The sequence below is a fragment of the Cinclus cinclus genome, chromosome 14, assembly GCF_963662255.1.
Source record: "Cinclus cinclus chromosome 14, bCinCin1.1, whole genome shotgun sequence".
In the NCBI taxonomy this organism is placed as follows: Eukaryota; Metazoa; Chordata; class Aves; order Passeriformes; family Cinclidae; genus Cinclus; species Cinclus cinclus.
Window position 1 is genome coordinate 20,095,120 of NC_085059.1, and position 23,634 is coordinate 20,118,753.

The 23,634-nt window shown below is 45.5% G+C and overlaps 1 protein-coding gene across 4 annotated transcripts; it reads right to left on the reverse strand.

The window, feature by feature from the left end:
* Window positions 1-951: 951 nt before the first annotated feature.
* On the reverse strand, window positions 952-20,380 carry FBXO38 (F-box protein 38). 4 transcript variants are annotated; one of them, XM_062502419.1, is made up of 22 exons: window positions 20,293-20,380; window positions 18,101-18,242; window positions 17,027-17,160; window positions 15,801-15,964; window positions 15,296-15,461; window positions 14,830-14,967; window positions 14,415-14,552; window positions 13,994-14,087; window positions 13,584-13,714; window positions 13,152-13,322; window positions 12,771-12,913; window positions 11,709-11,931; window positions 11,269-11,388; window positions 10,380-10,559; window positions 8,462-9,151; window positions 6,761-6,861; window positions 6,502-6,604; window positions 5,426-5,592; window positions 4,151-4,296; window positions 3,443-3,546; window positions 3,110-3,223; window positions 952-1,612 (listed from the first exon to the last, which is right to left on the reverse strand). In XM_062502419.1, exons 2-22 carry the CDS (start codon window positions 18,226-18,228, stop codon window positions 1,434-1,436), a joined length of 3,534 nt encoding a protein of 1,177 aa, XP_062358403.1. In that variant the 5' UTR covers window positions 18,229-18,242; window positions 20,293-20,380; the 3' UTR covers window positions 952-1,433. The 4 variants fall into 4 exon arrangements, with proteins under 4 accessions (XP_062358403.1, XP_062358404.1, XP_062358406.1 ...); XM_062502420.1 differs by having other exon boundaries at window positions 18,101-18,245; window positions 20,293-20,367; XM_062502421.1 differs by lacking the exon at window positions 952-1,612 and adding an exon at window positions 1,620-2,568.
* Between the last annotated feature and the right edge of the window lie 3,254 nt (window positions 20,381-23,634).

The window sequence follows — 23,634 nt, forward strand, 5'->3', positions numbered from 1 at the left end:
GCAAATGTAGCAACAGTCACATTTTCTGGTGTTTAGTGCTCCCCCTCCAGCCAGCACAGAGCAGGGATGAGGAAATGTTCCCATTAGGCACCATCCTCTTCCTCTTATGTATTTCTAGTTTCACATTAACCCAAGAATTCCCACAGAGAGGCTGAGAAAACCAACACTGCCTTTGCTGTGTGGAGCAGCTTCACCTCAATTTTACAGAGTTAAACATCCTAGAAATCCCCATTTACCCCCAAGTCAGAGAATCACCATCAGGATGATGAGCAAAATTGGATAAAATGGTCTAAACTGCAGAGCTTTCACCACAGGGAGTGTCATTTTCTAGGCTGGTAACACCAATTTTAAACAAGCATGGATGAGAGACCAGACCAGAGCTGGGAATTTGCAACATCTGCCAGCCCAGGGTACCCTGTGTAAAATGTGCATTTTACACCTGCACTGGCAGCAAATCCCCACCAAACACCTTTCAATCCACAACACACACATTTTTTGGGGCAAACAGCAGCAGTTTTTTAGTGACCATGTGGAAAATGTGCATTCAGGAGCGAGCACAGCCCAGCCCCAGAGCTCCCTGGCACTGCCCACAGGCACCAGGCACTGCCACATCCCCTGTCCTGCCTGCTGAAGGGAAAGCTCAGCTTCCAGCCAGCTGGAAGGGCAGATTTATGTTCCAACCAACAATCAGCAACTTGATTTCCATAGTACAGAGTCAAACACACCATGAAAATGAAATCCAACAGTACAAAATGCTTGAGAACATTCTGTTTCTAAGGTGCTAAACGTGGGGGCTTCCTTGACCCCCCAAAAATGGGTTGAATACCTCTAGAAACAACCACAGATCATCAAATTCTCTACCTTTTTTTTTTTTTTTTTCTGCTTCTGGCCTTCTTTGCAACAGCTGGAGAATATTCTGACCTTTCCAAAAATGCACACAAGACACCAAGATTGTGCTGAACAGGTTTACTCAGACTGGACTCTTAAATGCTCAAGAAAAAGGCACAGATTAAAAGAGAGTCTGATGACTCTTTTGAACACAGCAAATGGAATTGTTGTTTATAAGGAAAAAAAAAATACTGCTATGAATTGTATGGGCTGAAAAGTTCAAATCTTCTTCCCCGTTCCTAATTATTGGCCTTCATTAAAATGGAATTTAAATTAAGTTGTATAAACATATGAAATAAAGTCTCAGTATTAGGAGGTTTTGGGTGGGTTTTTTTTTTGTGTTTTTTTTCCTTTTTGTTTGTTTCCTTTATGTACAGCTCTTAGTATACAATTTGTACTTTCCACTTTACATTTAACTACATCCTCCTGACCACACGGAGAGCCGAGGGCGCCTTGGTGGGAAATGCTTTGCATTCATTTAAAAAAAAAAAAAAAATCCTGCTTTTTCTTGGCCAGCAGTGCCAGGGGGGAGGAAGGGGCAGCCCTCAGATGTAGTCATCCTCCACAGGCTCCCCATTGACATCACAGTAGTGGATGAAGATGGCCACGACCCTCTGGAACACCCCTTTCCTGACCTGGCGCAGCTCCGAGATCTCCTCGCCGATGGTTTCCATGCAGATGTCAGCTGAGAGCTGCCCCTTCCTCCTCGGGGCATAGATGGTGGCTGGGGAAACACAGCAAGGAGGAAGGGGTGAACAACGAGGTTCACTTTAGGGTAAGTGTTAAAAATTTAACGAAATATGGTAAGAGGCAAACAAAGCCAAGGTTGTTACGGTGGGGTGCTTGGTATTCAGCCAAGAGCACACCCCAGCTCAGAAAACATTTCTTGAAATGCATCAACCTGTTCATGGATTATTTAAAATCATCCCCCCCACCTGTAAATCAACATGTCAGTACTCCCTGATAATGGAATATCAATAAATTCTTCCCCTGGGGTTCTGGTGTGTCACTGATAATCCAAGAATGTGAAGGATTCCCTGATTAGCTTTTTTTTAGCCATTCTCTAAGTTAATTACCTGAACAACAGCTTTTTACACCACCATGTTATAGTCTAAAAAAAAAATATATATATATAGCACACTACTATTTCTAAGCCTTGTTAATAGCAGAACTAAGAGCAACTGTATTCATACAGCAAAGTTTTCCAACATTACACATACAGCATTCATTTTTATAATTGCTAAAAGCCAATAACATAATATGTACTTATAACAAGGGGATGTTTCTCCCAAAAAATATTCCCCAGCCAGGCTGGTTTTGCATTCAGATTTGGCCAAAGAGGCAAAGAGAAAAAGCTTCCCTTGAGTGGCCATGTTTAAGGAATGTTCTCTCCTGCTTTCCTCAAAGCTCCCCACAGCTCCACTCCTCATGTCCAAATATCTGGGAGTGAAATAAATCCCAGAGCATCAGAAACCCTCTCCCTGAGGCCTCTCTGACATCACTGCAGGTTTTTCATTACTTAAATATTTTATAAACAACATCAATTAAGGATAAAGCAGCAGTGCTCTTCATTGTCATGGCTTTAACACTATAACTCTTTTAACATCCTGACTCTTATTAAATACTTATCAATTTTTTGGTAATTCAGCCTTCATATTGAACTTCAAGCATCAAGTCGAGCTAAAATAAAATTAAATTCCATCAGTCCAAAATCAAATTTTAAAAAGAAATTTTAAAATAAAACCAGAGAAAGGTATAGCCAAAAAAAAAAAAAACAAAAAGAAAAGCCAAAACAAACAAACCTCTTCCTCATCCTCCTGAGATTTCTAAACTGGAGCTGGATAAGAATATCCAAACCAGGATCAATTAAAAATACCTCTAATGAAGACTCCAGGATGTTCCTAATTAAATAATGAAGGACATGTTTGTCTCTGCTGCCAAGCAAGGTTTTTAATTGAGCCCCATGCACTGCCTACCATCATATCTTAGCAGACGAGCTCCTAGATGGAAAGAACCACCTCTACAATAAATTCTAACCCACGCCATCTCCATTCCAGAGTTTACAGGTCCAGTTTTTAACTTTTACATTGAATTTCTGTGACTTTTCTCACTTCTCTCCAACCTGACTTAACAACAGATCTACCAAAAGCAGCCTAAGGAGCAGAAAACTGAAAAAAGAAAGGGATGAATTGCCAGTGGAGGACCCAAGCAGGTTACTCACTCCTCTCATCATCCTCAAAGTCGTATCTGGCGTAGCTGTTGGGCTCTGCTGTCCTCAGGGACCTCAGCCAGGGGAAGTCAGTGATCATGGAATAGGGAGCACCATCCACAATGCCTGGGAGAGGGACAGGGTGAGGAGCCAGAGAGGAAAACAGCACCCCTGCAGCACCAGCACTCCTCAAATCCCTGCTCATCACAAAGCATCTCCTCACCTTATTCCCCACCCCTGAGCTGAGTTCCCCCATTTCCTCACAAGGAATATTCTGCACAGCTCGGGTCATGATGCAAAGCTGCTCCTCTTAGCAAGAGCCCTCAGCTCCCCACAAACTCTCACCTTCCAGGGTGTAAATGTCTCTGCCCCAGGGGTATTTGGGGTATTTCTTCAGGTCCTCTTCAGTCCTGGTGGCCTCAGGGAAGAACTCGTATTTAATCAGCTCTCTGGGGAGGAGGAGGAGGAGGGAGAGGTTACAGCCAGGAAATGGGGAGCCGAGAGGGAGAAAAACCAGATGAGAAATCCTAATACATGAGCTTCCCTTTAATGAGCCTGAATCCATGGAAAAATTGCCCCAAGACCCTCACACCACCTCAGAATCCATCCTTTCACTTTGGAGAGCAACCACAGCCAGCAGGGACAGGCTAAGAACTGCTGGGTGAGATCCACTGGACACAATTCCCTGCTGCTGGGAATTTTCAGGAGCTGATACTGATTGAACATCACTTTCCACAGAAGCCAACAAACCAACACCATTTCTTGGAGCAAATCACTCTCTTAAAAATAACTCGTTTGCGGCTTTGAAGATATTCCCAAATTACTCCAACAACTTCAGTGCATTATTGCTGGAGAATTCACAGCATTTTCCATAGGGGTTTACAGTCTGTTTTATATTAAATTCACCGGTAGCCAAATGGATTTCTTTTAAAGGTAGGTGACAGAACAGAGCAAGTCTGGAGTTGCAGCTGCTCCAGGACACTTTGGCAGAGTCCCTGGAAGGTAAAGCCCCCCTGGGCATGGCCAGGGCTGCAGGCTGTGCTCAGTACTCACTGGTTGATGTTGGCTATGGTGTCCATCCAGCTCCGCACCCGCACCTTGTTCCTCACGTTGGGGGGGTTGCTGAACTCGTGGATGATGCAGATGTGGTAGGGGTAGGGACCACTGAAGATCTTCTGCTCCAGAGTCAGAGTGTCCACCTGGGAACAAAGACTTGTGAACACCACAAACACTGGGATGGGACTGCAGAGCCAGAAGCAAACAGATATCGAGCAAATCCCTGGGAAATGCAGCCATGAGGGAGAATTTTAACAAAACAAATAAATACAGGACTGAGGGGAGTGGAACTTCCCCAGTGCAGCTTTGCCAATTTAACTTCTTGAGGACTGGAATCAGATGGGAAATACCTAATTGCTGATGTCTTTCCCAACTCCAGTGTGGAAATAAACTCCACAAAATTACAGAATTGTCTAAAACTACATTAATTCCTCAGAATTTTTGTTACAAGGAGGGGATCAGTGACTTGGGGTTTTATTCCCATCTAGTATTTTACTGCTGTCTTTTAAGAGCTGTGGTTTCAAAGCAAAGCTTATCTTATGGATTTTATGTACAATCAACCTTCCCTTGTTGGCAAACCAAGACAGAAAAGCAGGAGAGGAGCAGCACCACAGAGGGATGAAGTCCAACACTCCCAACCTTCCAGATCTTAAATGAAACCCTCATAAATCTTCATCAGATGATTTAAACAAGTACTTCGATGTCCCTGCTTCCAGCTCCTTCACAGGAGGGCAGGAGAGGGTGGGTCCCAGTCCCAGCAGTGCCCTGCAACACTTGAGCATCAGGAGGGAATGCAGCCTTCAGCATCCCAAACTCTGCTGGTCCTCATTCTAACAGCACATGGGCTCAGGATTTGAGATCCCTGTGCCACGCTCTGCTCACACACAGCTACAAGGAGCACCCAGGTTCTGACAGGCTGAGTTATTCAGTTTGAAATGAACTCAATGCATCTGTCCTAGGGTGACTTTATGATGCTGGTACCCCCAATCATTGTATCCCAAATATTTATGGATATACAGTATTTATGGATATTCAGTCCTGCACCTGCAAGAGTGCAGTTTACAATATCCTCTAATGCAATGAACACTGGAGATGGTGAATTTCAATATTTCATCTATCAAGAGTATTTGAAAACCCAAGTAGCAGATTCTGCAATAAAAACCTTGCAGGGCTTTAAACGACCAAATTTCAGAGTTGTGCTGTTTTAACATTTCCTGCCTCAACTGCAAACCCTCCAGGTGTGCTCCCAGAGAATGCAGGCTGCTTCTGTACCTGCTGCATGGGACGAAGGTAAATGATCCTGTTCCTCTCTGGGGGCATCCTGAGGATCTGATCCAGGACCTGATCCATGTTCAGCTTCTTGCACTGGGCGTAGTCAAAGCGATTCACAACGGGGGCATTTTCCACCTTCAAGTGTTTCAACACACGGCACCTTGTAGCTAGAAAAGGAAATAAAAGACCTCAGGAGCCTCCTGTCAGAGAATTTCAAGGCTGGCAGGTTCAAAAGAAAGCAAACAAGCAATAGAAGTATCAAAAGATGACATAAGTGTACCAGATATAGCCCAGCTCTTCGTATCTTCCACATTATCATAACCAAAGTTTTCAGCTGTGCCCGTGCCAGAAGTGACCTTTTAAAAGGCCATGTCAAATTTCATCTAATAACCTTTTCCTCCCTCTGTTTCCTTTCACTGAAATGGTCTGTGGACTGCCACAACTTCCAAAATCAGCTCAAACACGGAGGATTGGGAAGCCACACAATGGAAAATTAAATTGGTTCCTTTCTATTAACACTACTCATGTAATCAAAATTTCCTTCAAAATCAATATGTGCTCTAAGTATCCTGGAATAAAGAAAAAATTCCTTTATTTCTGCTAAGTAGACATATCTCATGTCATTTAGATGGTGCAGAAAACAATAAATGACCCAATCCAGGAGCTGTCACACCCTGCCATGTGAAACTAATGCAACTTAAGTGCCAGCACTGAAAACAGATTTTTATCATGTCAAGGAGCAGAAGTATCATCCTGTCAGCTAAAAACCCTATGGGAGAAGGAAGAAATGAGAGAAAAACAAGGTACTCCAACTCATTTCATCAACTTCTAATTACTCTTCAATAAACACCTCATCTCACTAATTGTCAGATCATTTCAGCTGTTGATTTTCAGATATTAATCCTTATTAAAGCTGTTAGAAGAACCATTCACAGTGGGAAGCAGCAATATTTGGTGTTCTAATTCATCAGCAATGCAGCTGATGAATACAAAATGAGCAGTGGCCTGACTTGAATTCTTTCAGGAATTTCCAACAATGCCAGAGGGAGGAGGCAGCTCTGACATGAAGCACATACCATGGATGAACATCATCTTGGGGCAGTCTTTCAGCACCAAATCTGTTATTCCACAGTTGGTCAACGTGATTCCTACCAGGTTTTTGGATTTCAGAGTCAGTACCTGGGGAAAATAAAAATAAAAAAAAAATTAAAAATGTATGAAAGGGTAAAAACGAAAAACAAATTGAATTTTACCAAATATAGGAGGATATTAATTAATATAATACAGCTTCAGTTCCCAGCAGGTGTTTATGGTGAGTGAAGGACAAGCCCTTACCTGAACATGATCATCCTCAATCACAGGATCACTGGTACTGGTGGATTTGTCAGCTGTCCTTTTCCTCTTGGTGGTTTGCCTTGGCTTTGGCTTTGCTACTTCTGGAAACAAAAACATAGGGAAAAAAAAAATCTTTCCTCTGCTCCATGACTTTTCCCACACAGGTAAATCCAAACACCAGCAAATCTCTCCTTGCTCAAATCCCACTGTCAGCTTTGTGCTCAGAATTAATCCAAATAAATAATTTTATAGGTGAAAACCCAGGAATGCTGAACCTACACCACAGAAAGATGTGGAGCCAGGAAAAGAAAAGATTCATGGTTAGGTTACACTTGAATCTCTGCAGGAAACAGAACATCCTTGTCAAATACAAGACCCAAAATAGCTTTAATGTTTAAATAGTAGAAATTATCTCAAACTTCTGGAAAATCTGCTCTTTGTAACCATCACTAAGTTTTTCCTAATATTGCAAAGGATGCCCAGGTATAAAATCCTTTCATGTTCCCAAGTTCCACCAGGGACCTCAAATTCCTGCTTGATTTAACAGATGAGTCTTTGAAAAGAAATCACCACAAGCATTATTTCCAAGAGAAAGAAAGAAAAACACCCTAAAATTAATTTTCTGCCACTAACAGATCAAAATGAGAAATTATTTTACTACAACTAAGCTTTCTTTATTAAACCACATGACATGTGCACAAAGATCCCCAATTAATTACTGGTCTTAAGGTAGAAACCAGACATTTTAAATTGAATAGCAAGATCTCCTCTTGAAAACTGAGCTGCTTCTACCTGCAGAACATCTGAGGTGATTTAGGTTTTGTTAACACTTGGGAGCATTAAATAAACTGGAAAAACAGCAAGATATGAAGTGTTTGAGGCTGGAATTTGCCCTCCATCTTCCCTATCTCCAACACTCACAGCTGGGTAAGCAGCACATTTCATATTTCAGTTTCATTTTACCTGCCAGATATTCCCAGCAAAGAATCCTGGATATATGAGGTTGTGCCAGACTAAGATGATTGTTTTGGAAACCAAGGATATTTGAAAGAAACAGCAAGTTCCCCTCTCACATCTGTTGTTTTCTCCTTTCATTCCAGCTCTTCAGGGGTTTTATTTTATGTCAGATGAACAAAGCAGTAATGTGAAGCATGAAGGTTTTTAATACAAGGACAATTTTCAGTAAGTTTGATCACCCTGCCTGAAACACTTGGAAGCAGAACCCAATGCAGGTCCAAAAGCCTGGCTCAATTGCAATTATGACTTTATTAGTTGACAAAGCACCAGTCAGAACCTTTGCCTTCTTTTTTAGATCTAAGCGTGGCTCTGCCTTTGCAGGGAGGATTTTAATGGATAGACAACTTCTGTTTCAATGAATCACAGCCTTCACAGGCAGGCAGGGCTACCCAAAAAATTGCATGTTTGAAGGAGCAAAGCAAAATACTGGTTAGAATGTATGGAGAACACAAACAGAAAGAGCTGCATGGAAGAAAAAGTCAGTGGCACTTTCAGAAAAACCTGATTTTTACCTGGTGATGGCATCTCTGTCCCATCAAGCTCTGACCCTTTCAAACCACTCAGGTTTAGCTCCCTGACTAAGGAGCTGCACATCAGAGCTCCCTGGGGGGAGCTGCAGTTGCTCAGAGCTGTCTCACAGCAGCACTGCACCTACTCAGCCCTTACTCTGTGTGTAAATCCTACCTGGCTCTGACACCAGAGGCACGTGGGACAGCCTGCTCCTGGCCCTGGTCAGGGGTCTCCGTGGATACTCCTCCTTGCAGTCCAGCTCCCAGCCCGGGGGCTGCGTGCTGTGCTCCTGGCTGCCAGCCCCACAGGCACTCCCACTAGTCCTGTGATCCCCAGGCTCTCCTGCAGCCCCACAGTCTGGCAGTGTCCTAAGTGCAAAGTCTGGCCCGTCCCTGCAGGCTCCACTCGTGGAGGGGCTCTCCCCATCACACCCCCTGCTCGTCCTGCGCTGCCTGGCCTTGGAGGAGCAGCGGGAACACACGGAGCTCTCCTCGGGCTCCCTCTCACCGCATCCATCCCTCCTGCAAGGAGAGCAGCCGCACTGCCTGGACTCCTCTGCAGCTGCTGGGCTGCTGCCAGCACAGCGGCCCTGGGCTGCCTGGGCACAGTCAGGACTGGGAGAAGCAGCACTGCGGGAGCCGGATGTCGCCGTGGACGCCGGGGCGCTGCTGCAGCTGCCGTAGGAATCCTTGCTCTTGCTCCTCTCGGGCATGTCACTGGCTGCTTTCATGTCAGCTTTGATCTGCTCACTGGTCACCTGGCAGCCCTTCTCACAGCTGCTCTCCTCCACGGGGAACTGCTTGGCCTGGCCCCCGCGGCCCCCGCCGCATCTCTTCCTCAGGGGGGTCTTGCCTTTGCCGCTCACTGCGGGAGTGAAGGGAGGGACAGCAATGAGAAACCTCCAATAAAACCTGAGTGTTCCTGTGCTGAAAGCACAGGGCAGCCCAGAGGCCAAGGGCAATCTCCCCAGGAATGGGAATTATTAGTATTTGTAGCTGCTGCTGCATCTTTGTAGCATCTTGCAGTTATTTTTGGACTGATGTGCTGGAGGGTTTGCCACAAAAAAATACCGAATTGTCCCCCAGCAAGCAGCTCAGTGCTCACACAGCCACAGTATGACAGACACGCTGAAAACAGAATCAAAGAATACAGACTGGTTTGGGTTGGAAGGACCTTAAACCTCCACCCAGTGCCACCCCTGCCATGGGAGGGACACCTCCCTCTGTCCCAGGCTGCTCCACCCCAGTGTCCAACCCGGCCTTGGGCACTGCCAGGGATCCAGGGACAGCCACAGCTGCTCTGGGAATTCCACCCTGTGCCAAGGCCTGCCCACCCTCCCAGGGAAGCATTTTTTTCTAATATCTAGAGAGGCTTCTGTTTTCTTAAATAGGAGGAATACATCTGAGGAATCAAACAGGAACAGAGACAGGACTCAAGTTCACATTTCAGCAGCAACCCTCAGCTCCCCCTCCTGGGGTTGGGCAGTGCTGCCAGCAGTCTCAGGTGAATAAAAAACCACACAAATCACAACAGAACTTAATCCCAGGATCCTTGAGGCTGGAAAAACCCTCCCAGCCCATCCAGCCCAAGCTGTGCCCCATCCCCACCTTGTCCCCAGCCCAGAGCACTCAGTGTCACCTCCAGGAATTCCTTGGGCACCTCTAGGGATGGGGATCCAAACCTCCCTAGGCAGCCTCTGCCAAGCCCTGAGCACTCCTTCCATGCAGGAATTCCTCCTGAATATCTGTTTTAATCCTCTCAGTCATTACAGCACCCCAAGCCTCAAACTGCCAATACTGGCAGTACAAAAGTTGATGCAAATTCTCTTCATACACAGATTCTTTCCCCCCTGAAACCACAACTGACATCCACACTGCAGGCTCACAGGCTTGATAAATTCTGTCCTCTTGGGAATCCCAAAGAGGAGCTGCAGGTTTCTGATCAGTGCAGCACCACTATTTGTGTCTCTGCACACAGCCTGTGATTTGAGCCCAAAATATGTCCTTACACCTTCATTCCCCATTCCAAACTAAGCTAAAAATGAACCTGCACCACATGGAATGACTGAAGCTCAAGAATCAATGTTGCTCACCTGAAGGTTCTCTGGTTTCCACTGGATCCCTGCTCTTCTCTTCCCCATCTGAGTAACTCTGTGCAATGCTGTTGGAGATGCAGACTCTGGAAGTGCTCATGCTTTCCTCCTCATCCTCACTATCTGAATCATGGATGGTAATAGGAGTTGCTTTTACAACAGGTTGAATTCCACTTGGTCCTGAGAAGGAGAATATCAATACTTCATGTAAAAATTAACCAAGCACCGATTAAAGGGCTGAAAACTTTTAGCACTGCTTGAGAAACTGGTAAGGAATTAACTGGAGTCAATTTAGCCACCCATTCTGCAGGTTCCTCATTAAAATCTAAATGGAGAAGGGCAAAATACTGCATTTCAGCACTAAAGCATTCTGGTTTGGAAGGGGAGGAGTGTCATTTCATGTTGTTGGGATATTCAGTAGAAAATTATGTTGTCCAGCATAAAGTGGCAATAAAAGAAATCAAGACTGCCTTGTGTCACTAACACATATTAAATTAATACTGGAACAAGGTGTGCTGGCTTGAGAAAAAGCAAAAACAACCCAAGTGCTGCAGTGAAAGAACTAAGGCCATGAACACCAACAGAGCAACAGGACAAGTTCATTCAGGCCTTCTGACTTTTATTATACTGGGCACAAAAATCAGGCTTTAAGGTCAAGGTATTTCCCTGCATATGCAAAGCAAGCTCTGGGCTGTAACACAGAATAAATTCCCTCATTCTGGGCTGTAACACACACAGAATAAATTCCTTTACAGCACTAAGCTATGCTAACATCATTATTCACAATCAGACAACCCAGCTGAAACAAAACATCCAAAACCAGACTAACAGTGGAAAATTAATCCCTCAGGGAGATACCAGGAGGTGACTTCTTGCCAAACCCAGTTACCTGCTTGCTCCTCATCCACCTCCATGGGAACAACAGCCTGGCTGGGAGCTGGCAGCTCATCCTGGCCCTGCCCAGCAGCCTCCCCTTCCTCCTGTGCCACCTCCTCCATCTCATTCAGGGCTGCAAAGGGGAACAGGAATAGGAAACAACTGAGAGCCCTCAAACACCCACAAGAAATAAATAACTGCCTTGATTCCCTCAGTGAGCCTCTGGGTTCTCACAGATTTGTTCTGCATCTCTGTGGTCAAAGCCCAGCCTAAGTTCTGGAGTTTAGTTCACTCAGAAAAGATTAAAGCTTCACACCAGGAGCTGAAAGAGCAACGAGACTTAAACGTATATTCCCATCCTCACCAGGGGCCTGTGTGAGTGGGAATGCAGATAAAATTCCTCCCAAAAGCTTCCCCAGGATTACCCTCAGATGCAAATCCCCCCAGAATTACCCTCTGCCCCAATCTGCTGCTCCTCAGCAGGGCCCTCCTGGTGCAGCTCGTTCTCCTCATTCTGCTCGTTGGGGTGCTGGTGGTTGTTGTGGTGGATGTTGGGGTTGTTGTTGTTCTGGTGGTTGTTGTTGTTGTCATTGTCATTGTTGGAGTTCTGATTGCTCACCAGGGCAGAGGAGACCCCAATTCCTGTGCCTGCACTTAGGCCCACACGAGCACAACCCTGGAAACAAAGAGCAGAAATTCACATTTGAAAACACGCACTCATTATCTCAACATTCCCTAAAGGCTCAGGAAAAACCACTCTGCACAAAAACCAGGGAAACTGTCCCTCAGATTTCCTGATTGCAGAGGTTTATCTTCAGGCTGGCAACCCGGAACTTACACTGTTAAACTCCTAATAAAAGTCCTCAAAGAAAGTCCTCAAAGCACTTAATTTGAATCTATTAATTGTGTTAATCTATTTATTTGCTGTGAGGTCATGACATGAATACAAACAGCAGATCAGAGTCTTCCCAGCACAAAGCAGCCTCGAGGTAAAGGTAAACTGGTAATTAATTAAACCATTAATGACCAAAGGAAGCAGGTTTTACACTTTTCACTGCCTGCCAGCAGCTTACCAAGGATTTGTGTTACAGTGTGGGAGAGGACAATGTGAAGAAATAAAGTTCCTGAGCTTTGAAAGCACTTCAGAAGGGAAACACGACCCCCATTTCACCCAGAAAAAAGTTATAAAAGCTTCTAAGTATTGCAAAGAGAGGCCTAAGAGGAAAAAACAATATAAAAAGCAGCAGCACAGTGAAATATCAGCAGAGACCTTGAGAGAATCAGTGAGTTTTATTTCCTGTGCACTTGTTCATCCTTTGCCACTGCTCCCATTTGCAGAAGCAGCACCACTCTCCCCAGCACACCATGTTAAAAGCTACTGCAAACCAAAGTGATTTATTACCAATCTCTTCAATTAATGACAACTTTGAGAAGAGCACACTGGATTGCCAATGAAATGGAAACAAGTAAAAATCCTGGCGATGAGAAAAAGCCAAACCATTCTCTGGAATTTACCTTTGGAGGCTCTCTAAACATCTGGTCCAGAGAAATGAACTCCAAGCTTGGCAGTAACTCGATGAACTGACTGAAGGAGTCCAGCTTGATGGCATGGCACCTCACCAGGGTCAGGTCAACCAGGCGGGTCCACCTCGAGTGGTCTGGGAACACAAGAGAGGCCTTTCCTGAGGGATTCCCACCTCACTCCTTGTTCATTATCCCCTTTTCAGATCTGACAGCAGCATCCTCTGGATCTCCATCCTGCTCCCAGCATGGCCCCAAAGCAAGCATCATCTACTGTACTTACTAACAACAGAACAAGCAGTACTAGAGCAGAGAAATTCTGGTTTAGCACAGAAATTCATACAATAGCTCTGAAATTTCAAAGGTGTGCAATACCTGTGATCCAATTATTTGGGTTATGTAGATGTGGGCAGTTGTAAATGACCAGATACTTGATGAAAGAAAAAACTTCATTTACAGCTTTCATACCAATATCTGTAATAATTCCTGGGTTTTCAACCACATCAGCCAAGCCGTACCTCACCAAGTCCGTACTCGTCATTTTACCTACAAAAGAGAGGAGCAGACACAGCAGTAAATTTGCCTTTTATAGCAGGATTTTCTAACTCCTTACTGATCAGATCATTCCTTTAATAAAGCTTAGCTTTCCCAGTTTCAGGGAGTGAGGAAAAGCAGACTTGGCTGTATGAGATCAGCAGCCTCAATACATGCAACGTTAATATTCTTATTAATCACTGAGAACACGATTGAAAACACAGCAATTTCTGTGATCCTTATGGTTTTTTATGGATATAAAACGTGTCATACACTGTAGTAAAAACTCATCAACGTAGCCTAGGTGAAGAGTTTCAAACTGGGGGAATTCCAGTTCAGCCATCTTCAAAGCAGAAAAAACACCATCTTTGGTCAAGGAAGGCTGGATCCGCACTTCGTGCAACCTGCAGGGAATTCAGAATTGCTCCTGTCAAAATTCAGGCCAAAACACAGAAAACACTCAAGAAGGTGCCCTGTTTAAAAAAAAAAAAACAAACAAAAAACAGAGACTCTGGCAGGACTCAGAAGGTATTTGCAGTTATTTTAATCACAAAACACTCCTGTTATGCAAAGTTTTTATGTGTGTTCCTTAAACCGTGATGGCTGTTCTGTCTCTTGGATGTCATTTCTAAGACATTTTCTTTTGAAAAAGGAGAAGCAAAGAGAGATCTGAATGGAGGTACCTTCGTGCAGCAGTTATGATGAGGTAGCCAAGATCCACTTCAAGTGCATTCTTGCAAGCTCCCAGAACTATAGTGTGCAAATTCCTAAAACCACCTGGCAAATAAAGAACACCCTTCTTACACTTCAGCCCCACATCCCAGCCCTCAGCCCTACACATTTTCACCAGTGCTGTCTTCTCTTTTCTTTGCAAATCAAAAAAACAAATATTTGCACCCAGCTCCTCCAATCCTGGTTCTGCTCACCAACAAATGCAGCTCATTAAGAGTTAACTGCAGAGCAATATACAGAGTGTACTTAGTACTATGATCATAGTTCCAAACAAACAAAAAAGAATATGCTACAGACAAAAACCCCCCAGAATTTGCTAAAGCTGTGATTTATTTATTTTTATTCAGGTATGAGGGATTAGGAGTCTCCCACCTGATCTCCAGCTGTCTTCTACCACGTGCTGGATAAGTCCTCCAAGAAATGGAACACGGACCAGTTCCAAGTGCTCCAGATTCCTGGCAGAAGCCAGGCCTGTCACCAGGGGAACGTACTTCAGAGAGTTTGTGGGTCCTGCACACAACAAGGCCAGAAAGACAGAGCAGATTGTTCACTTCTCCTTGAATTATCCCATGGAAGAACTAAAACACATCCACACGTATCCATCCCTCTAGAGCAGGATCAACAGAACCACACAGCAACAAGTAAGAGAGAGGACAGGGAGAGACTTCTGTCCAACACCACAAATCAAACAAGGGCTGCTCTCAGAATGTGGAATTCCAAGACTTTAACAGAACCAGATTTCCTCCATGCTCTACCATCCCCTTCAGACAGGAAGAATCCCTCTTACCAGCACAGTTCCTCATGACAAAAGCCCGTAAGCTGATACAAAGGAAATCTTTAAAAGGCTGTGGTTTGGTGAGTCTCACCCACTTCAAATAAAGGTGCCTCAGCATTGGGATACAAGGAATCTCAGGGACATTCACCCCTAATAATACATAAACAAAACAAACAAACATTTTAAACAAGCTTTGAACTAATCCTCCGCATGACAAATTCCTGGCTTTCAAAAGGAAGCTTTTCTGTGCTTTGTGGCTGAGAAAAGCTGTGAACACTTGAAACACAAGTTCTTCACCTGGTTTGTCAAGAATTCTTTACAACTTGCCCTCTGCACCTGCTATCGAATATCCAGCTAAGATCTCCAAGATGCCACAGCCCAAACTCCCTCTCCTCCAAAGAATTACAAATCTGCAGAGATTCAAAGCCTTTAAATCCACCTGTGTTGAAGCCAACTCCTTCACCATGACCACACTCACCTACTAAGTGCAAAGTCTGAATTTTAGCTCCTATAGGAATTTTCAGCTTGTTCTCAGGAGGAATTGGAAAAGCACCATTACGATTACGAAACTTCCCTAAAATGTGGACTTGGGGCATGTATGTCCAAATAGCTTCCACCAGCTCTAAATGAGAGGTCTCAACACCCTGGATAAAAGGAAGCAAAGCAAATGCTCTAACACCAGTTCAACAACAACATCCTCTTAACCATGTAAACTACAGAACGCAACGTTATTTCACTTTGCATTTCTAGCAAGACTTGTCTTTTTCAAAGCAGAGGGATCAGAGCTTTAATTCCTTGCTGGGCTTAAGAGCACCTGGGATTCCCAGTGGTGCAACTAAAAATAGTTGTCATTAGCAAACAGGGTCACAATTAACTCCTCCCTGTGCAGCCAGGCCTAAACCAAAGCCCTGGAAGCACCAAGTCCCTGCCACAGTTTTTAACAGTGCTGAGAAGGATGTTCTCTCCCAAGTCCAGCCACTCACCAGCAAATTTGGACAGGCCTGCAAAGCCTCTAAAACTCCAGGAATGCTGAAAGCTTCGTGGCCACGGACTCGGCGCCTTTCCAGATACCTGGGATGAAGACCATAAAGTTGTTCAATGTCTGGCATCTTCCTCAGCAGCGTTAGGAAGCTGGAATCAGTGAAACCTAAGACAACAACAACACATTTGGTATTGGTGTGGCAGCAGACACTCAGCTCTGGAGGGAAAGCCAAACACTTCTCTCTTCATGTGGCAGTACAACTTCTGGGATGTTGAAAAGATGCACTTGGTGAAGCAACAGCTTTCCTTTTACTTCCACATTCTAGAAATCATGATCTAAATACTCCTCTGCCTTGAATTTTGCAGGTTTGCTACAGGTTTCCTTCAGAGGAGCTACATGGCTGCAGGGTTCACTGTCCTCTCTCCTTCCTCACATGAAGCTCTGTGGTTCTATTTTTCCTGGAATTCCATTTATCAACTCCATGGCTCAAAAAAAATCCCAGCTGGATCCCTTATATCAGTTCACTATTCACCACAGCTCACATTTCTCACAGAAACAGGATGGTTTCTTAAAGCAAAGGTTTCTTTTATTCCAGTGAAAGACAGCACATGAAAAATATTTTAACTGGGTAAGTTACTTGTATTTACACCAATCTTAGGTTAGGTCTAAACACCTGCTTACTTCCAGCCACAGTCAATTTGTAAATCCTCTCATTTTCAGAATTGCCTCGTTTTAGCTGTGTCCCCCACCAAATCCCAGCAGTGCAATTTAAACCCAACAAAAATCCTGGTGCTCGCAGAGCTCACCCAGACTGACCAATTTATTTACTGATCTGCAGGTGACTCGAGGTGTGACATCAAAACTTATCCTTACATTGTTAAGTGCTGGCAGATGAGTTGCTCTCTCACTCCACTGTATTTTTTGCTTCCTGCATGCAAACAGCCTCTTCATGGCTTAACCCCTGGATAAACTCCTTTCCAACAATCAGACAAACACAGATTGCACTGGCAGGTGGCTACAGAGCACTCCCAGTGACAGAAGCCCAGAACGAACCGGGTTGGAAAAGACCTTTGAGATCATCAAACCTATGACCTAATACAGCAACAGCCCAAATTCGTATCGACACGCAGACAGAAACTCGGCACAGCCATGCCTCAAGGCAAAGGAAGGCAAGACCCAGGCAATGGCAGGTTGATTGTGCACAGGTGAGAGGCAGGAGCAGCTCACCTGTGGGCATGTACTCCCACCAACGCCCCGCACACAGATCCACCACCTTGACCACGCGCAGGTACAGCGTCACCGCCTCCTTCAGCTTCCGTGACAGGCACTCCATGCACATGATGTCCTGCAAGGGCAGGTACCTGGGGACAGCAAAACCAGCCCCTGCTTCAGCACAGCTGCAGCTCCAGCTGGCACAAAGCTGGCACACAGCAACGGGGGGCACCTCTAGCACCGCACGGTGCTCGCGTGTCAGGCTCGGGAGTCTTGCTAAGTAGAGTGACTCAGCAGTTTCTGACACTGCCTATGGAATATTCTTACAAATGTAATTATTAAATGCACGGGTGATTTGGTTCTCTAGTAAACCACAGAATGTTTAATGGGTTAAATCTTAAATCCTTAATTCCCTTCCAGTGTCACCCCTGCCATGGCAGGGACACCTCCCACTGTCCCAGGGTGCTTCATCCTGGCCTTGGGCACTGCCAGGGATCCAGGGGCAGCCACAGCTGCTCTGGGCACCTGTGCCATCCTCACAGGGAGCAATTCCTTCCCTAAAGTTAATTTAAACCAACCCAAACCCTGACCAAGCCATTTGCCTCAACAGCTTTGATTAAGCTACTTTCTTTTTCTAGCACATACTGCAAGCTCAATTTCCAGGTATTTTGGAGAGCTGCTGTTTTCCAAGAACTTGTGGGTGAGGCATTATGTTTTGGCTAACAGGCCTGAGTGAAGATCTGGGAGAAGAATTTTGCTGTAGTGGAGGTCACATCCTCATCCCAGATCCTTTCTGCAAATGCAACAATTCCCAAACAATCACCTCAGCTGTGCCCCACCCAAAGTGTATTTCTGCTCTAAAATCAGTATTTAGAATTTAATCACTTATTCATTTCTTTCTCATTCTAACATTCATGACACTCACATAAATTCATTTTCAGTTGCCAAATGGATTTTGGAGACTGAAAGAAACATTTGTCATCCACCAGTCTAGTCGTGGTACAATCACCGTTTACTGTGTCACGAACAGGTCAAGTTGAAGAACTCTAAAATAATAAACACTAAATTGATTTCTGCCAGGCTACTCACCTAAAGATGTGGCAAAGCACTTCATGAGAGAGTTGGTTCATGTAATCTTTTGGCTCCTCAGCTTTGGTAGACTCTGCCCCTTCCCTGCTCGCTGCGCTCGCTTTCACAGTTTTCCGCCGGGGCCCCATCTCTGCACTGAGCTCTGCTGGGAGGAAACAGGAACAGAGTTATGAAATTCAGGCAACTGAAACACAAAAGGGACACAGCAGAGGAGGGAACAGCAGTTCAAGTGCAAAAAACAAGTTGTGGTTTGATTAGGCAAAAGGGCTCAGACAAAACCTGTGGATTATCAGATACACCAGACTCTCAGCTGAGGGAGGGATGAAGAAAAATCACCACAGGTTTAAGCACAGATTGTTCTTTCTATGAATAAAAAACCTTCAGACATCCCACCCTGAGATCAAGACATTCACAGGGAAGCTGTGCAGAGATCACCAGCTCAGTACCCACTACAACATTCCAGCACAAAATAAAAGCCCAAAATCTGTCCAGGAGAAAAATTACTTTTTTCTTTTTTGAAAAAATGGGCTCCTGGTGATTACTCTCCAAAAATGCCCCATTAAAAGCCCTCAAACCAGCTCCTCTTCGAGGTGAGAACACCAAATAAAAGTATTCAGGTTGCTGAGTTAAAACCAAAGCCAGAGAAAACGTGGGAGTCATTGTTTGAAAGCAGCACGCAGGATACTCTGCTCCTTCCTGAACTTCCTCCACACTGCAGCACACACAGGCACTGGAATTACAAAGCTTTGTGTAAAAACACCCACAGTTCTCATGAGAGACAACAAATAAACAACTAAAATAAAGATTAACTCAATGCTAACACAAAATCACCTTCCACAGATGCTGAGAGATCCTTCCATGACTGTGTCTGCCAAAGATTTCTTTAATTCTACCACAAGAACGAGGAGGGCAGAGCATCACCAACTCACTGAACCTGAGTTTAACAGGCTGGATGCCAAAATTCAGTGGATTGAGGAAAAACAACTGGTAAAATAAGCAGATTTTGGACAAGCTCTCAGCAAGGCCTCTGTTGCAGCCTCCCTGTGACACCAAAATTTAAAATATTGACAGCTTCACTGCCATCTAATTACTACAAAACACGTGGTTTCACACCTCTCGGGTGAATTTTAAGTTACTAACTGCATGTTACCATGATTTGATTTGAAAGGAGGATACTCAAACAATAAATCCCCACTTGGATTTATTGTCTGAATGGATCTCTGCTCCTCGGGATTGGAGGAATCCTCCAGGAAGGAGTGAAGACCCTGCTTTTGTTGTTCTTTTTGGCTGGAAGGGCTCAGTTTGGGGTGCTCGACCTCATAAAGCTCAAAATTAATTATTTATAGACTGGATTACAAGAAAAACAGCGATTCCCAGCCACCTGGGATAACTCAATTTGAACAGAGGACTGCAACACAAGCTCAAAACTTCCAGACTGGCACAGCCACCTGCTGGGTACAACCAGCAGGAAAGAGAACAGTAAAAGGCAAGATAATTAAAAATATTAGCAAGCAAAGCAGGAAAAATCCTGCCAGACACAATTCCAACGAGCACAACCCAGCCCTGCCACAAAGGGGGAAAAGCAGGATTTGTCTCTACGAGTCTGCAATTTCTGCACAATAAAAGCTCATCTTAGTGTTATTTTGAGCTAATGAGCAGAGCTTTGACACCTCATGCTACATCAGCGAACTGACCCCAATTAAAAATGAAATATAAATCTCCACAGTAAAAAGAGCTTGATATATTCAATAAAACCCCCACCTCAATGAATTCTCGACAATAAACGTCACATGAAACAACAGCTCGACGTGCTCTATTCTGCATGAGTAAGCACTCCACGGACCACAGAAAGCTTTAAAAGCCACGGGGAGACTCCGCAGAAACGACAAAATAAGGAAAAACACAGCGGGAGCAGCCAGGGACGGCCTGGCAAGCGCCGGATCCAGAGGGGCGCTCCCAAAGCGCAGGGGAAAACGCGAGGACGCAGTGATTTGAGCCGAGATAAGCGAAGCAAAACCAGGATTCCCCACAGCCCCATCACCGCCGTTCTCTCACGGGGCGGCCCTCGGGGCCCGTGACAGCGGGGCCGGCCCGAGGAGGGAGCGGCAGCCTCCGGGTCCCCGTCCCGCCGAGCCAACCTCGCCACCGTCCCCTGCCCCTCGCCGCCTTCCGCTGGCCCTCGCTGCCCTCACCTGCCCTCGCTCCCCTCGCCGCCCTCGCCCCGGTTGTGGCCGCGGGGGAGCCCCGGCCCCGCTTCCTGCGCGACCCCTTCCGCCAGCACCGCCGCTTCCGCTTCCGGCCCCGCCGCGCTTCCGCTTCCGGCCGTGCCGCCGGCCCCGCCCCCCGGCAGCCTGAGGGCGGTGCTGAGCGCTCTGCGGCAGCTCAGTGCCCAGCGAGAGGGATGGGAGTCAATAAAATTGTAATGGCAGCGCGCAGTTACTGTCCCAGCTGTGCCGAGTGGGAGGGACACACGAGGGTCACCGTGGATAGAGCTCTGAGCAGCCGCGGCTCTGGGAGGTTTCCCTGCCCGTGGCACGGGTCTGATGAGATGGGCTTTAAAGTCCTTCCAACCCAAATTATTCCATGGTTCCGTGATCATCCAGTACAGCTCCTGACCCTGCACAGACCGGCCCCCCCAACAATCCCAGCCTGGGCATCCCTGGAGCAGTGTCCAAACTCTCCTGGAGTTCTGGCATTCCCTGGGGATCCTTGGGCAGCGCCCAGGGGGAAGAACCTTTCCTAAAATCCACCCCTAACCTTCCCTGAGCCAGCCCCAGCCCTTCCCTGGGTGCTGTTCCTGCCACTGTCACAGAGATTGGAGCTGCAGACCCCAAGGAGTCTCCCCTGGGTCTCTTCCAGCTGCACAATCCCAGTGCCCTCAGCTGCTCCTCCAGACCCTTCCCCATCCCCACGTCCCTCCTTTGGATTCCCTCTGGGAGCTTTAGAAGTGATTATTCCTGGACAGTCTTTACCCTGGCCCCAGAAGTCCTGCCAGTTGCCTTCCACGTGTATTTGCAGTATTATGCAGGTCTGTGCTTAAGCCATGTTTTTATCTCTGTGATTGGGTGGATCCCAGCAGAAATCACCATTTCCTCAACATTTTAAAGTCATGTTTTCATGCAAACCCCGAGGGAATGGGTAACAAGGCTTGTTCATCACCCAGCAGACTGATCGTGAGTTATTTTTTGTGAATGACAACATGCAAAGACTCAGCTGCTGCTTCATTGCTTCAGGATTCCACAACGCTCCGTGGCGGGGTAGGAATAACAAAATAAATTCTTGGCAATCCCTGTGGATTTTGGATGTGTCAACAGCATCAGTGAGGTTGGAAAGGACCTCGGAGATCACCGAGTCCAACCCGTGACAGCAACGCAGCATCAAAAACAACAGAACACCCAAAAAATTAGACCCAAAAGTGAGACAAGTGAGGCTTCCTGAGGGAAGAGGAGATTCAGGTGGAGCAGAGCTTGTCCTGCCCTCGGTCACCCCAAGGCAGGGGACACAGGGGGTGGCACCAAGAGAAGGTTGCCTAAAGGACACAGGAGACACTAAATGGAATTTAGGAATTTGGGCAGGGCCTTGGGCTTGAAGTGTCATTGAAACAGTCAGAGAGTGTGAATGGTGAAGTGCTTGCAAGACAGACAACAGAAACCAAAACCATCCTGATTTTTCTTAACAGAAACCCTGTGATTTATCCCATGGATCAATTGTAGGAGAATCTTTGAAGGTTTTTTGGATTGTTCCATTTCTTTCTCCCTCCACTGCCATATGTGGGGAAAATTTAGTATTTGAGGCACCCAAGGATATCTGAACTAAAAGCCAAAGGAAAACAATCAGAAATCAGAGATGCTGAACAGTCATCAGTAAATATTCTGTTCTGGTCTTGATCAGCTGCAAAATAAAAGAGCACGTGGCATTTCTTGTTTCTCATTTACAGCTGGTGGAAGCTATTTGGACATACATAATTTATATTTTAGGTAGATTTCATAATCTTGGTTCTCTAACACAGGTATTACTGAAAAAAATAAAATAAAACAAAAATAAAACGCCTGAGGGAATTAATGCCTTCCTTTAAAACCGCAAAATTTTGCACCTCACAAACTTAGCAGTGTCACTAAGAGATGTTTTTAAGCTTTTATCTTCTGAGGGAATGAATGTTCTGCATCCCAAGTGATCGTAAATCATGGAATGGTTTGGGTTGGAAGAGACCTCAGAGATCTCATTCCACCCCCTGCCAGGGGCAGGGACCTCTTCCACTATCCCAGAGCGTCCAGAGCTCTGTCCAACCTGGCCTGGGACACTCCTGATGACCAAATGAGGCATTAATTACACGAGCAGCAGGGAGAAAAAACTCAACATTTCCAAATTAAAGCTTTTAAGAGAACATCTCTAGGCACCCAAACCCCGAGCCCTGAGGTGCATGAGCACAGGTGAGAATGGTGCCGTGCTTTAACTCCAGCCAGGTTTATTCTAGCATTGGCATTTGCTTTTGCAGGGATCACACTGTCTGATTTCCAGGCCTGGATTTCATGACCTCTCGTCATAGAATGAAGAAAACATTTTGTAAGACCTCAAGAGAATCCTTCCTTGTCCTTCACATGTAAATACATCAGATATAAAGATACACCAGTGGTATTTAAGTACCTTTCCAGGGCAGAGTTTTGCACTCTAACCTTCCCTGAGTGCACAATCTGTTCTGTTTTCCAATTCCACACCAATACTTGATTTTCTGTCTCACAGAATCTGAGCCCGTTCCATCAGCTCGCTCAGGCTCTGCTCATTTTCCCTTCCCCATATTTCCATGGCGTTGCTCCATCCCCCAGACTCGACTGTCCAGCCTGTCCAGCCACTTCATTTTCTTCAGGTGTCATTTGCAGCAATTTGCAAATGATGTTCTCTGCTCAGGTATGTGGCAGGAGCTGCCACGTGTCTCTCACTTCTGCCAGCTTTGAGCTGAGGAAAAGCACCCATGTGGGAGAATCCTGCTCTCCAGCTGCTCCTGGCTCAGTAATTCCATGTCAGAAATGATCAGAGACAAACTGGAGTCCCAGGGAAATGCAGCCTCTGACTTGCAGGTTCTTGAGTCACTCCTGGGGCTGCTTGAGAAGTTTGGTGTCTTAGGTTTGGTGCACAAGCACAGCCCATTAAATACCCAACAAACCAAAGCAGAGGGTGGGAATATCCACTGAGGCTGGAAGGCAGCAAACATCCACAAATCTGGATTTTCTGACAGGATGAAACCTCCGAGTTTGCCTTTGTTTTCTCAATTTGATCTTTGTTTTCTCATTTTTATCTTTTTGATCTGTTCTAGGAACTTCTTTAGGTTGAAGCCTCTGAGCTATGAGGAACTTTTACATCACCTTCTTTATTTTTGTTCCTGCTGCCTAATTGCTGGGACGTGGTTTCCAGATGTACAGAATTCAGGACAGGGATGGATTTGTTCTGTGACCAGCTGTTCCAAAATTTTCCTCCTGGAAGCCCAATAAGGGCAGTCATTCACAACTTTAATTTTGGGAAAATTCATTCCCATAACC

Bases quoted from the DNA above. Each gene is read 5' to 3' on its own strand.
- FBXO38 (XM_062502419.1), bottom strand. From the start codon at position 18,228: ATGGGGCCCCGGCGGAAAACTGTGAAAGCGAGCGCAGCGAGCAGGGAA. The intron at 10,560-11,268 runs GTAACTGGGTTT...TCTCCTTCTCAG, and splicing joins GGTGGATGAGGAGCAAGCAG to GACCAAGTGGAATTCAACCT. The intron at 9,152-10,379 runs GTGAGCAACATT...TCACTCCCGCAG, and splicing joins GGAAACCAGAGAACCTTCAG to TGAGCGGCAAAGGCAAGACC.